The sequence below is a fragment of the Lingula anatina genome, chromosome 7, assembly GCF_051362555.1.
Source record: "Lingula anatina isolate TDL-2025a chromosome 7, LinAna3.0, whole genome shotgun sequence".
Lineage (NCBI taxonomy): Eukaryota > Metazoa > Brachiopoda > Lingulata > Lingulida > Lingulidae > Lingula > Lingula anatina.
This window is the reverse complement of record NC_141773.1, coordinates 3114924-3127560: the sequence shown is the minus strand read 5'-3', so window position 1 is coordinate 3127560 and position 12637 is coordinate 3114924. Positions and strand designations below refer to the sequence as shown.

At 37.7% G+C, this 12637-nt stretch overlaps 1 protein-coding gene across 2 annotated transcripts; it reads right to left on the bottom strand.

The window, feature by feature from the left end:
* Nucleotides 1–2073: 2073 nt before the first annotated feature.
* On the bottom strand, nt 2074–11822 carry LOC106165774 (uncharacterized). Of its 2 annotated transcripts, none has more exons than XM_087017724.1 (13): nt 11550–11822; nt 10706–10892; nt 8897–9017; nt 7150–7232; nt 6259–6460; nt 5822–5974; nt 5433–5524; nt 4866–5067; nt 4465–4632; nt 3940–4040; nt 3522–3595; nt 2540–2673; nt 2074–2277 (listed from the first exon to the last, which is right to left on the bottom strand). In XM_087017724.1, the coding sequence occupies exons 2-13, from the start codon at nt 10886–10888 to the stop codon at nt 2126–2128; spliced, it is 1665 nt and encodes a 554-aa protein (XP_086873850.1). In that variant the 5' UTR covers nt 10889–10892; nt 11550–11822; the 3' UTR covers nt 2074–2125. The 2 variants fall into 2 exon arrangements, with proteins under 2 accessions (XP_086873850.1, XP_013399589.2); XM_013544135.3 differs by having other exon boundaries at nt 10706–10903; nt 11550–11820.
* Between the last annotated feature and the right edge of the window lie 815 nt (nt 11823–12637).

Here is a 12637-nt window from a genome sequence, read left to right as displayed (position 1 = left end):
ATCGACCCAATCCCAAAGTGAAAGGTGGAAACAAAAAAGATCCTGAGAACAGTCTCACAGGCTCCATGTGTGTCACTCTCTTCCGGGCAATAATGGAACTTGATATCTGCATTGATGTGTGAATGCAAATAAATACTTCCCTCGTCACAACGATGGCAATTTAGGCAGTTTAATCACATCACGAAAATGCACTATGACCGCTCAGTAGCATTTCACCCAAGTGTAAAGCATATTTGTAGTAGGGATGAAGAAGAATATGCTGAATTTCTACTTCTTTTTTAACATTTCACAGCGTAACTTTAAGAAAACAATTGATAATCTAGTACCACCCTTCGTAATTATGCTAAATGAACTACTCTATCATATTTACTACAGTGAAACAGAAAATTATGCTTAACTATACAGGAAATTACGACGTAGCACTGGCTAGTTCACTTTCTTTCAAAATCTCCGCGCTTTATAAACTTAGTAACTTAGGTGGGGTGCTAGCGTAAGAGATTTACTGTGAGAGTAACTATACATGTAGCCACATTATATATCTGTCTCATTGAGTGTTGCTCACAGCTAAAAAACGACAGCACGATATTTTTAATATTCCTGTTTAATACACATCTCAGGGATTGTCGCCTGGAAGGACAGTGAAGCACGTAATACTATAATGTCTCAAAAAAAATAATAAATAAATAAAAAAATAAAAAAATAAATAAAAAAAAGAAAAAATGAAAAGAAAAAGAACGTCTTAAGACAAGGTGCACAGAGCTGAACAGAAGTGCCAACAACTTGGGTCTTACATTTTTTTCTTTCCCTTTATTGGAAATATGTAATGAAACGATTGATTTTAGTATAACATATTTAGGCCTTTGTCTCTGCCCTTGTAAAGCCGCAAATGTTTTACGGAAACGGGCAGAGAGCGGCGAGATAATTATATTTCCGTAACAATCAAATACGCAATGTTTTTAGTGTGTTGGAATTTATTCTACGAGCCTACCGTCGATACCTTTGCCTTGGTATTTTTGGAGTGTTTTAAACCATATAAGAATTAACCAAGTTAGAGCTGAAAACTTTATTTTCAAATAAGGAAACAACATTTGCCTGTTTCAGTGCATTACACACTTTGCTAAATTTAATAAAGGTCATGCCCTGTTTATGTAGGGATAAAAACATTTTAAGATATGAAAATCATATAATTTAAGCACACTTAATATTCAAACAAAACAAAGGTCTCACTCATAGTGAAACATATGGAACTAATGAAAAAAAAAGAAAATTTATATTAACTAAAGCCTAGACTACATTTGCGACGGGCGCCGCACGATGGTTTGGTTAACGATTTTCTGTTCGTTTTTTATGACACCGTAAGTATGCAGTGTCAGTGGAGTTACTGTACGCCTTCCGTGCAGATCGATAAGCTGTTGGTGCAGGTCCGTACGTACACTTCTTTGAATAAGAAAACAAACAACTTCGAATTCATGCAATTGAATTACACTACTTTTAAAACATCTTTACTATTATTTTGCCTCCTAAAATCACCAAAGGTGGAAGGGAAAGCGATCAACAACAGGTTCAGCCATTATCACGATCACCGCAAGTCCACCAAACAATGAGGGAACTGTGCAATGCCATCTACGATAACGCTACGCCCTACAGTCTATCGATTTTCAAAATTAGCCAAAAGCTTAAGCTTGACAAAATCATATGCGGGGGCTGCGAATCTGTACGGATTTGCATGACCACAACCTGCCTCCGCCGGACACCGCACGAAAAAGAAACATTACAGGAGGAGTGCAAGGACATCTTTAGGCAAATGTAATCTAGGCTTTAATTTTGAAAGTCGCCATCTGACGCTCCCTGCGGCACAGTATTTACAGCAAAATGTACGCTAACATTTCAAGACAAATATGCACGACATATAAGTCTTAGTAGTTTAAGGCATTATCATTACACATCTGTCACATATACTATTAACGCCAGCGCACGCTATACACATGCAATAAAAAGGAGAACATCCAGACCCTTAATGGTGGTCATTTAATTAGCTTATATCATGTGGTTAAACGTGTACTAGGAGTATAGGCATAAGGACTCAAAATGTTGGTCAGTAAGTGTTCAGCAAATCCTAAGATATTTAAGCTTCGGCGTGAACTTCCTCCACTATGATGGTCATCCTGGTCATCCAGCCGGTATAGGTGCTGTGAAGCCCGTGGCCAGAATTACACTGACCAATGTTGAATGTGACCAACACGCTTCCTGCGTTCAGGCCCTTGCACATTCCGCTTACTGTAAGAAATAAAACATTCATGAAATCTAATAGTGATATAGTATAAAGTTTTCCATTTTTGGACTTGTACGTAAATGTGGATTGCACAGACATTTAGGCATACAACATACCATATACAAAAACACCAAAAATAACTACTTGTAAATAAATAAATAAGTACGATAACCCACGGAAGATGGTTGGAGCCCAAGTTCTTTTTAAACTTCCGGTGCTTGTTTTGCGCAAGTCCATTTACCACATTTTCTACATGCCGTCATTTACCTGATGTCGGGACCCTTTTGTCCAATTCAGCATAATCGCTGCTGTTTTCGTACCACTCTCCTTCAATTGTGGCAGGGTTGGAGCACAAGTTATTGTTAAACTTGAAGAACCACCGTGCACAGTGCCCGCGAGACCTACAGAAAAAAAAACGTAAATTACTGGTAAACGAAAAAAAAAACGAAAGTAAAACGTAAATTAATATTTTGACTTAACATATCGCCATTAATTCTGCTGCCATTTATAATGAATACCAGAGATGGGTCACAATCGTACGATTATGGACCATATTGATAGGACAAAATGGTGAATGCATGATTACCCACATCCTTCCAAAGGAGGAGAGGAGACACAAGCTGAGGACAACAGGTGCTTGCATGCACTCACTTTTAAGTCTTTTTGTAAATACTTCAAAAACTGGGAGATGGTTGGCGGATTGGGTTTTTAAAAATCAGCTCCTCCTTTCTTTATACATGTGTCAAAGAGCCTAGAACCACATTCTGCGATAAATGCATGTTCTTCTGATATTACTAATGAAATGATACACAGACGAGAATAATGAATAATAATAATGAATAATAATATGTATCAGCATGTTGGGAAAAATGCCTTGGGTGCTGGCTACAGGCATTTCCCCCCAAATTAGGGTTTAGCTTATAGTTGGAAAAACGCTACAGACAGATTTTGGAGGATGAGGGAGTATGGATTCTATTGACTCTAAGACCCCAGAAAGTTCAATTCTCATTTCTTGTCTTGTGCAGGAATGTAATCTGCTCCAAATGTGGTATGGTACTAATTTTGACGCTGAGTGAAGACTAAAATCTACTGGACTGGAAAAAGGGTAAAGGCTAAAATACCACATGCATATTTCAAATATTTATTCTTTTAAAAATATCTGATATAGGAGCTATTGTCCCACCCCCACCCCCACTCAGACACTGGATTTGAATTTATTTCAAAATGCACGTGTATACTTATTACTCACGTTGCAGGTCGAATCACGCCGTTAAAGGTTACGCGAAGGATGGTACTGCTACTCATCTTGATGTAGTTGAACCTCTGAAAAAATTTCAAAGGATTTTATTATTTTCACTTCAGATACCGCTGGTTTCGATCCCACAGCTGTGTAGTCTTCTCCGAGAAACGAGAAACAAAAAATAATTCTAAAACAAATCATAGAATGCTGCACATACAGACAAATATGACGCATATACTGTATGTATAAACCCGACAATAACCGAATACAAAATGAGGGTTTAACTTTAAAAGGAAAAAAAGCTCTATATTTATATATATACCATGCCTATGAGATGAAAACTATAAACTTCTTAAATAAACAACATGCTTCGAAGTACACGAATTCCATTGAGATGCGAAGCAAAAATAAACAAACAGAAACGCACCTTAATTTCTGCGTTGTTGTCGGTGCTGTCCACGGCATACCAGTTCCAATGATGTACGTTAAACACAGAGTTGGTCAGCTTATACCCTTCGTTCAGTATCACTGTAATATACGGAAACATTGTGATTGTCATGCGTCTTTTTTATATATGATAATACTATTTTTGACAAGCTGCATAATTACTGTTGTGAAAAAATCAGATGTAACAAATAAAATATACCATTGGAAAATTATCAAGCCCTGAAACCAGCGGGAGTATGACGCATATTCAAGCGATATATCATTGCTGTATTATTGAAAGCAATTAAAATTATATATCTATCATAACAAAATAAGTTTTAAAAAAATTAAAGCAACCAAAAAGTTGGATGTTTTCAATTATGTGAGTTCAAATAAAAGAAATAATCTTAAAAGCTAAAATCTCCAACTTGCAGTCCTACCTTAAGAACATTTATATCATTGGATAGATCGTCTGCAATGTTATTATACAAATACAAGTATTAACAACTGTAATACATTTACAAACCTTGATTTTCCCCTCTTCCTAATCGGACTTCTTCCACTATGATGCGGGAAACAGTGTTAGAAAACCCAGTGTACGCATTATGGTGTGAGAAGGAGCTGGTAGGACAGGCTCCAACATTGAACTGAATAGTGTACGGTCCTTTCCCCAAACCCTCGCATATACCTTCAACTGAAATACACATTTTTTAAAAATATTTATATATTGAAATATAGTGGAGTCAAAGGGACCGGTCTCACAAAACGAACTTAATTTTTTTTTTTTTTTTTTTTTGAAAATCGGAATACATGTTATTATTTTATTAATTTTCATCTTATAATATCAATTATCGTTCATGTTATCGCCCTTATAGGCAGCGACTATTTTAGTTTCAGGCATTACAGAGCTTGCCCATTTAAACTTACTTGTTCGAAACATATACTGTGGGGACGCGTCGTTACCGTGCAGGAACCCCACTGCACCATCGAGTGGGAAGGGAGAGGTGCACTCCACTCCATTGAAAGTAAAGAACCACCGGCGGCAATAATTTCCCTGATAGCCTCTCAGTACCCCAAACCACTTTACCCGGAGTGCGCTGTCTGAGGCGACTTTCTCGTAGGAAACATCCTAGAAAAGTTAAATTGATTTTAATATTTGTTGAAATAGATGTAACAGTTTGGTAATGTTAATTTGTAGTTCACAGCCAATGGCGACAGCGTAGAATGAAGAAGATGTGAGATTGACTCCAAACGTGTCTTTGAGTACACGTGTACTAAAAAAAATAATTTTGTCGAGTCGTATGTTTTTGAGCGTGTCTTTGCTGGTGCCTTTGTAGTGATGTACATGAGCGCGCGTCTGTCTGTGGGTATCATAAAAAACGACGAATATTCTTAATTTTTGTATGCTCTGAAGGGTGTGTTTGTTGATGCCTTGAAAATGGGTAATGGAAATGTGTGTATGTAAGAGAGAGAGAGAGAGAGGGGGGCACTTACCAATCCAGGAATAACGCCATTATCCTGCTCATGCGTGAAACTCGGGAACACGTATTGTTTGACGTTGTACAGACTTAGAAGTGCGCAGGGAGCTAAAATGATTACGCAAACCTCTTTTACAGAAATATATCACTTCTAACTTAACAGAAATCTAAATTTAAGCTCTACCCAGTAAACAATGTGCTACATTAAGTTCATTGTTATCAGAAAAATTGTTTCTGTTTTGCTTATAGTAGGACATACATGTCTCGGTAGGTTTGGGAAATGGTGTACTTGCATTAACATAGCCATACACGCATGTTTAATAATTATGCCAGATGAAGTATCCCAAAAGACCTTACAAAAAGAGGGCGAGATAAAATCCTAAGAATTAATAAGATTAAAATTACCTTGGACGGGTCTTGTGTCGACCTCCTCCACTAAAATCCTATTGGCTGTGTCCCAACCAATGTGCGCACCGCTAACACTATAACCCGGTACGTTTCCTGTGTATATTCCAATGTTTATACTTCCGGCCGCCAAACCCTCGCAGATCCCTTCAACTAGAATGGTTGATAATCATGCAGTGAATGTTCATATCTTTTCCGATGGTGACAATGGTTTATCTCATTTCAATTACATATCTGTTTTTTCATGTATTTAGTTACTCATTTACTCATCTATTTATTTAGGCATGGCATATTTTATGTTATTCTTCACACATTTCAGCTTTTAATACAAAAGCCAGTAGTGACAGCTACTCTATACAGTAACGTTTTTTTCCCGTTTCTGTGTGTGTAATGAAGGAACCAACAATTTGCTGTACTAATAGAGCAATTGTACTTACATTCATCATGTTTCAGTTCATCCCTGCGGTTGCCGTCGTTTTTGCCAACGTATTCAATGGTAGCCGGGTTTGAGCATTCTTGCCCGTTGAACTTAACGTAAAATCGGGCTGCATGATTGTTAACGCCCGAACTAACCCGCAAGTTGCCTGCAAATCGCACACGGAGTCCGGTAAAGTCGTATAGCTTTGTGTATGTGACCCCCTGAAAGACAAAGAGGAAGAAATTGAGGCGGTATATACCTATAGCCTACCTATAAAACTTAGCTAGCGATTGATATCCATTGTAACGTATTTTATCAATTTTATCATTTATAATCAAAATTATGAATCTTTTGATTTGTAAAGAAAACGTGTTATTTAAAAAGCACGTACGGAAGCTTTTAATGACTTCGTTGGCAACGAATTTAGATTGGAGGACCATGGGCTTTTTAGATAGATATACGTACGTGTGCGTGCGCGCTCGCGCGTGTGTGTTTGTGTGTTCACTCACACAACCTTGGTTTATCTTTTATTTTTATTTCGAGTGAAAAGAAAAACTCATTCTGAGCTTTTTGTTCAGCACACGTGCGCGCTAGTGAGTGGCATAAAATGACCTGACAAAGTTTTTTTGACTTTGTTGGTTTATTAGTTACTAAGCTAACTCGAAAATTAATGGACGGATTTTGGTAAATCAATGTCGTAAGGTCGAAAATAGCTGACGTATAATCAGTTAGATTGCAGTGATCATCGATTGACCGATCAATTAGTAATGGGCATTGATCTTTACTCTCTATGTGTGCCTTACTACTATATTGTTGGGGGGGAGGGGGAGGCGGGGGTCAAATTCACATCGAAAATCGGTATTCATCTGTTGTCTGTACATGTATCTGATTGAACACCGCTTTCACTCACCCAGCTTTCCCCGCTTGATCTGCCATCTCCATATCTGCGAGTGTACTGCCTTAGATTGGTGACCCCCAAGTTATCGCAGCCTCCTAAGATATAATAATAATAATAATATATGATTTCGTAATCATACATATCATACATTTGGAAGATATCTACACAAACTTATAAATGTGTCGTAATGCGATTATTTCAGGTATAGCCAAGTGGAAGTGAAAACAAACAACAAAGGTGTGGAGATCAATTCTGACTAAAGAGGGAGTTCTTGAGATCGCCAAAGTCATAACTTGGTCAGTGGGGTCAGTTAATTAGGCATCCTATAATAACCGAGGCGGTTACTCTCCGACAGTAGGTCAGACTGACCAGCGGACTTGACCGCAAAGATTTACATAACAGAAATTTATTCGATATACATGTATTTTGTCTCCACTGCTTTTTAGCACTTTTTTTAATTCAAACTACATGTATTTGCAAATTCACTTATGCACTGTAAGAAGATGCAATATATTTATTTAGGGCCCCTTTACACTGGACGGCGTCCTTTCTGCGTCCCTTCTGCGTTCAAAAATGTGGTCAGGACGCTCAACGGTCGCCAAAGAAATTAAATCGTGTCTCGGTGTAAAGGCGTCTGCGTCCCTTGTGCGTCCTTTGAACGACCGAATCTTGATTTTACCTGTAAAACTGCGAGCAACCTGCCTGCCTCCACTGTACGTCCCCTGTGCAAACCAAGGCGTCCATTGCGATGTTTGAGCGACCTTTGACCATTCTTGCTGCGCTCTCTGTACCTTCATCGGCGATCAGTGGCGTCTATTTTACGATCATTCTGCATCCTGCTTGACCGATGAGCGTTGTTTGGGCGTTCATCTCTATATATTCTAACTCATATTTTTTCATCGGTTCTAACCAGGCCTTCCAATTAAGCACATTTCCAGCACACAAAACAAATAAATGGTAATAAACGCTTTAAACTATAGTGATGCAAGATCTGCATGGACTGATAATCAGCCAGATGCTCATTGTTATCCTTATAAGAAGGATGGACAGGCGCCGAAACGAGAAAGTGTGACTGACACAACATAGAATATTTGAATCCGTTTTCAAATGACGCGTTCTGCAAAAAGTTCTGACAATTAATGCATCGTGTAAAAAAGGCAAAATATTCGTTTTATAATAACCTCAAAAAAATTGATCGTTTCTTGAATTTTAGGGGAAAAACAATCGGAGGCTGATATAAGACAACTGTTGCCCTTAGAATTCCTGTCTGGTGAAAAATACCTCAGCACGGCCCCGTTTGAGAGTGAAAAAAATAATGTTCTACGTGCCGAACACTGGACGATCTTTGAGTTTTCATTCTGCAACCAAAGCGATGCTTGTGCCTCCTTTCTACGACCGCGGCGATGCTTGTGCGTCCTCTCTGCGACCACGGCGATGCTTTTGCGTCCTTTCTGCGTCCATTGAGCGACCATCCTCCATCGCGTTCTCTCTACGGTTGTTTTGAACATGCTCAAAACTTCGCTGCGTCCATGGCGTCCTCGGCGATGCTTGAACGTTCTTTGTGCAACCTTGGCGATCACTGTGCGTTCTTTGAGCGTCCAACGGCGTCCTGGCCAGTTTCATGTTCGCACAAAGGACGCAGAAAGGACGCCGTCCAGTGTAAAGGGGGTTTTACATCAGCTGGATGACTGACACTTTTTTTTTAAATCTATCACTTCATCATCGCTTCTCTTGTTTTTATAAGTCTATCGGTACCTACGTGTGGTATTGTCCAGGTAGACTGTACATTTGTTGCTGTTGGCAGAGTACTTGGCTGTTTGACATCTGTGGACATTGCGGTGACACTGACGTTGACAGTTACCAAAGCTTGTCGAATTCATCTGGGAATACAAAAAAATTAAGTAAAAGACCACGTGTAAATGTGTAAGCTTTTAGTTACATTCACCAAAACTGTTTAAAGCCACACGGACAAACAGACAGACACACAGACAGACGGACGGACGGATGGACAGACAGACAGTGAGATAACGAGGTCGGTGAGGGAGGCGGATGGCCTTAGATTTTGACCAACATGGGGTGATTAGCAGTGTATATGTTGCTGAATGACTCCCCTGAATATGAAGAAAGCTTCACGTGAAAAAGGTGAGATTTATTAGATGTGAAGTAGATGATGAGTTGAAATAACGACAATGATTCAAAGTTCCACTTACGAATATTCTACGTTGGGCAAATAGACTACGATGCATTTCAAGTTTAAAAAAACAAACAATGATATCAGACGGCTCAATTACTTTTTTAAAAAGACGAGTTATCTCTTGTCTCTTGGTTGCCTCAGAACAGCCCTCATTATGCTGCTTGTATTTATATGCATGTATGTGTTTCAGCACCGTTGCATTATAAGTAAAAAATAATTTAGATCTTAGTGGAAAAAAACTGAATAAAAGATTAAGACCACAATTTATGGAGTAAATCTAAACCGAATATTAAGATATGCATTATAAGACTATAATTAATCTGACTTTCATGATGAAAGTGAAATGTAATATTAGTTGAAATACTATTAAAGTAAAATTGTTCTGGTGTCTTTTCTAGATATCAGTACTACATGTAGCTTCAGTTCTAATGGGCTAATAGGCAGCCGATTCTATAAAATCTCTCTACCTTCGTCTCCGGATGAAGGCACGTCAAACAATGTAAGAATACCTTATAAGCAGTGAAACGAAGAACGGTGGAAACATAAGATCAATAATCTAAATTTACCTATTAATCAATTAAAAGGAGAAAGATGGAATTATTGATTCAATAACCTTATAATACCCAATAATCAATTAAAAGAATAAAGGTAGAAACAGCTAGTAGATCAATAAACACCAATTGCAAACTTTTTTCTTTTGTTTCAGGAAGCTTTACAGCTCGAGGTGAACTATAGATTTATCATACAATTTTCCTCTTTGAACTGTCGACACCATGCCATCAGGCATCCATGGTTCTCTTTGGTTTAATTTGATATTCAGACAAACTACTAAATTACTATCGAGCGTATTAAACAAACAAGGTAAACGACAAAAACTGCAGCTGATAAAAATATCGGAATTCAATATTAAACAAAAGCACAAGTGAAAAACATGCTGTTTTGTTTTTAAAAGCTTACCTGGTAACGAAATGTTTAAGTCGCCAACGGTGAAAGAAATATATATATGTATAAAGAGAAAATTTTCAAAACCTGTTAACGTCAGGATCTTGGGTATATATGCTTATTTTAAGTTAATTCAGATATTCATACAAACTACTCTAATTACTATCGAGCGAATAAAAACCAACCACAAAAAAAGTTAATTAAAAGATAGGATTTCAATATCTTAACAATTGCACAAGAAAAAAAATGCTGTTTTGACGGAGAAGCTTATAGGTAGTAATGAAATATTTAAATTGCCAACGGTGGAAGTAATCAATATATACGATAAATTAATGTAATTAGACAGGTCTAAAACTTTTTTTGCAGATGATAATGTGAAATCTATTGTCAAAAGCTATACATAGCGCTGCAATTGCGAGTCTCAACTCTTACCTGACAAACGACGTTATCTTCAGTGCCGGACGCAGAGCAGCTGTCGTTGTTAAAGCCGGCCAGATCCACTGGCTCTGTAAACTTTGCAAACTCTTCCATCTCGTGAGTTGTTGCATACTCGATGTTGGCGTGTGCCACCAAGGGAAGCAACAGTGCCAAGGAAATCTTTAGCACACTGGCCATGGTTCTTGTGTATTTCTGTAATTAAATAAAAACTTGCGATTGGATAACCTTATAAACTATAGGTAACGAGTTCCTTCATTTAAATTGATGTAAATAAGAAAACCAAAACAGTGAATGAATAAATAAATACATGTAAATGATTACATCGGTGACTGACTGAATTAATTAGTTAATTAAATTCATAAATTCAAAAATAAGTTAACAAAAGAGCTCATGAATAAATAGAACATTTGATTGTGTTAACACTGTATGTGAATGTATATTGATTACACAAATAGTAAATGAATGGTGGGGGACATTATTCGATCTCTCGGTTATCAATTTCATTTGTTCCTTAAACTTTTCACCTTGAAATGAAGTGTAAATATTACACTACATTTTTTCTGCATATTGCACTGCTTTGATTTTTTATTTTTCTTGGTTGGCACCGGCTTAAAAGGATAAATACAGTTATCAGTCTATAATTTACGTACGTTGTGTGTCTTGATTTAATCAACCTACACTGAAAATAAAAATACAAAAAAAAAAACAAGATACATTTCACGTACACTCTATTAATAGGTAAATGAATAAATTAGTAGGTGAATTTAAACATGCATAGGTAAATAAATAAAAATTAAAATACAACATTTCAATACATTTGGGCTATATAGTCACTTACCTTGATGTGCAAAAGGAATCCTTGTATTTTCGACCAAAGCTTCCACTCCCCGTACCGTGTGTGAGCTTGTTATGCAAAGATTTCTAAGTCGCCAGGCATATAACAAGAGCACTTAGGTGGAAAATGTCAATTAACAAAATGGGATTGCGTCCAATTACTATCACAAGTGTATGTACCTCTGCATTGACAATAATCGATTTTTCAATCCGAGAGAAATCACGATATGGCAATCATAATATTATTACCCTGAGTAACGGACGATTGATTGGCACTGCTAAATATACGCGTGCTTTAATCAGTGCCCTCTTTACACTGAGCTGCGACCCTTGTGCCTCCCTGAGGAATTCTCCAATGGCTGACACAATACAGATGATTTCAATTAGTTTATAACAGTAACTGGGACTAGAATAAAAGGTACAGGAGGAGACAGGAAGTGACGTCGAATGGTGTAAGACGTGAAGCTGCCTGGTGATTTTTAGCTGGAAGTACCGGTACACGGGAATGGAGCCGTGAGTGCGAAGTTGAAGCAGATTTTTCGACGGCATGGTTTGATAATTTTTTCTTTGGGGGGGGGGGGGTAGAATGAACCCCTCTTTTGCCGGAAAAAGGTTCCCTTTGGGTAAAATTTGATATAGGCACACAAGGGTTTCATGGCACATGTAAAGGGTCCACGTTTTTAGAAAAAGAACCCCCTTTTGAAATATCCGGCTACGGGCCTGCAACCAAAATAATTATAACCCAGTAGACTTGAATACATCTGTTTACGTGGCTTATCGGAACACTGAGCGACCTAAAACATGTTAATGAAAACACATGGCACCGAAAGTTGAAAAGCAAAGTGCTGAGCACTCACCTTGCCTCGCAGGGTACACTATGTACCTGTGAAGCACTCTCTTCCGGTCAATGATGTAACATTATATCTGCTTTGATGTTTGAATGCAAATAAACCCTTCCCTTAATTGTTTCTAGGATGGTAAACAAGGTAGTCTAATAGAATCTACATTTCTAATCAAGTAAGGGATTATTGATGTGCCTAGTAATGTTTGACTTGTATTCAGAACATCAACTATGAATGGTGATACATGTAT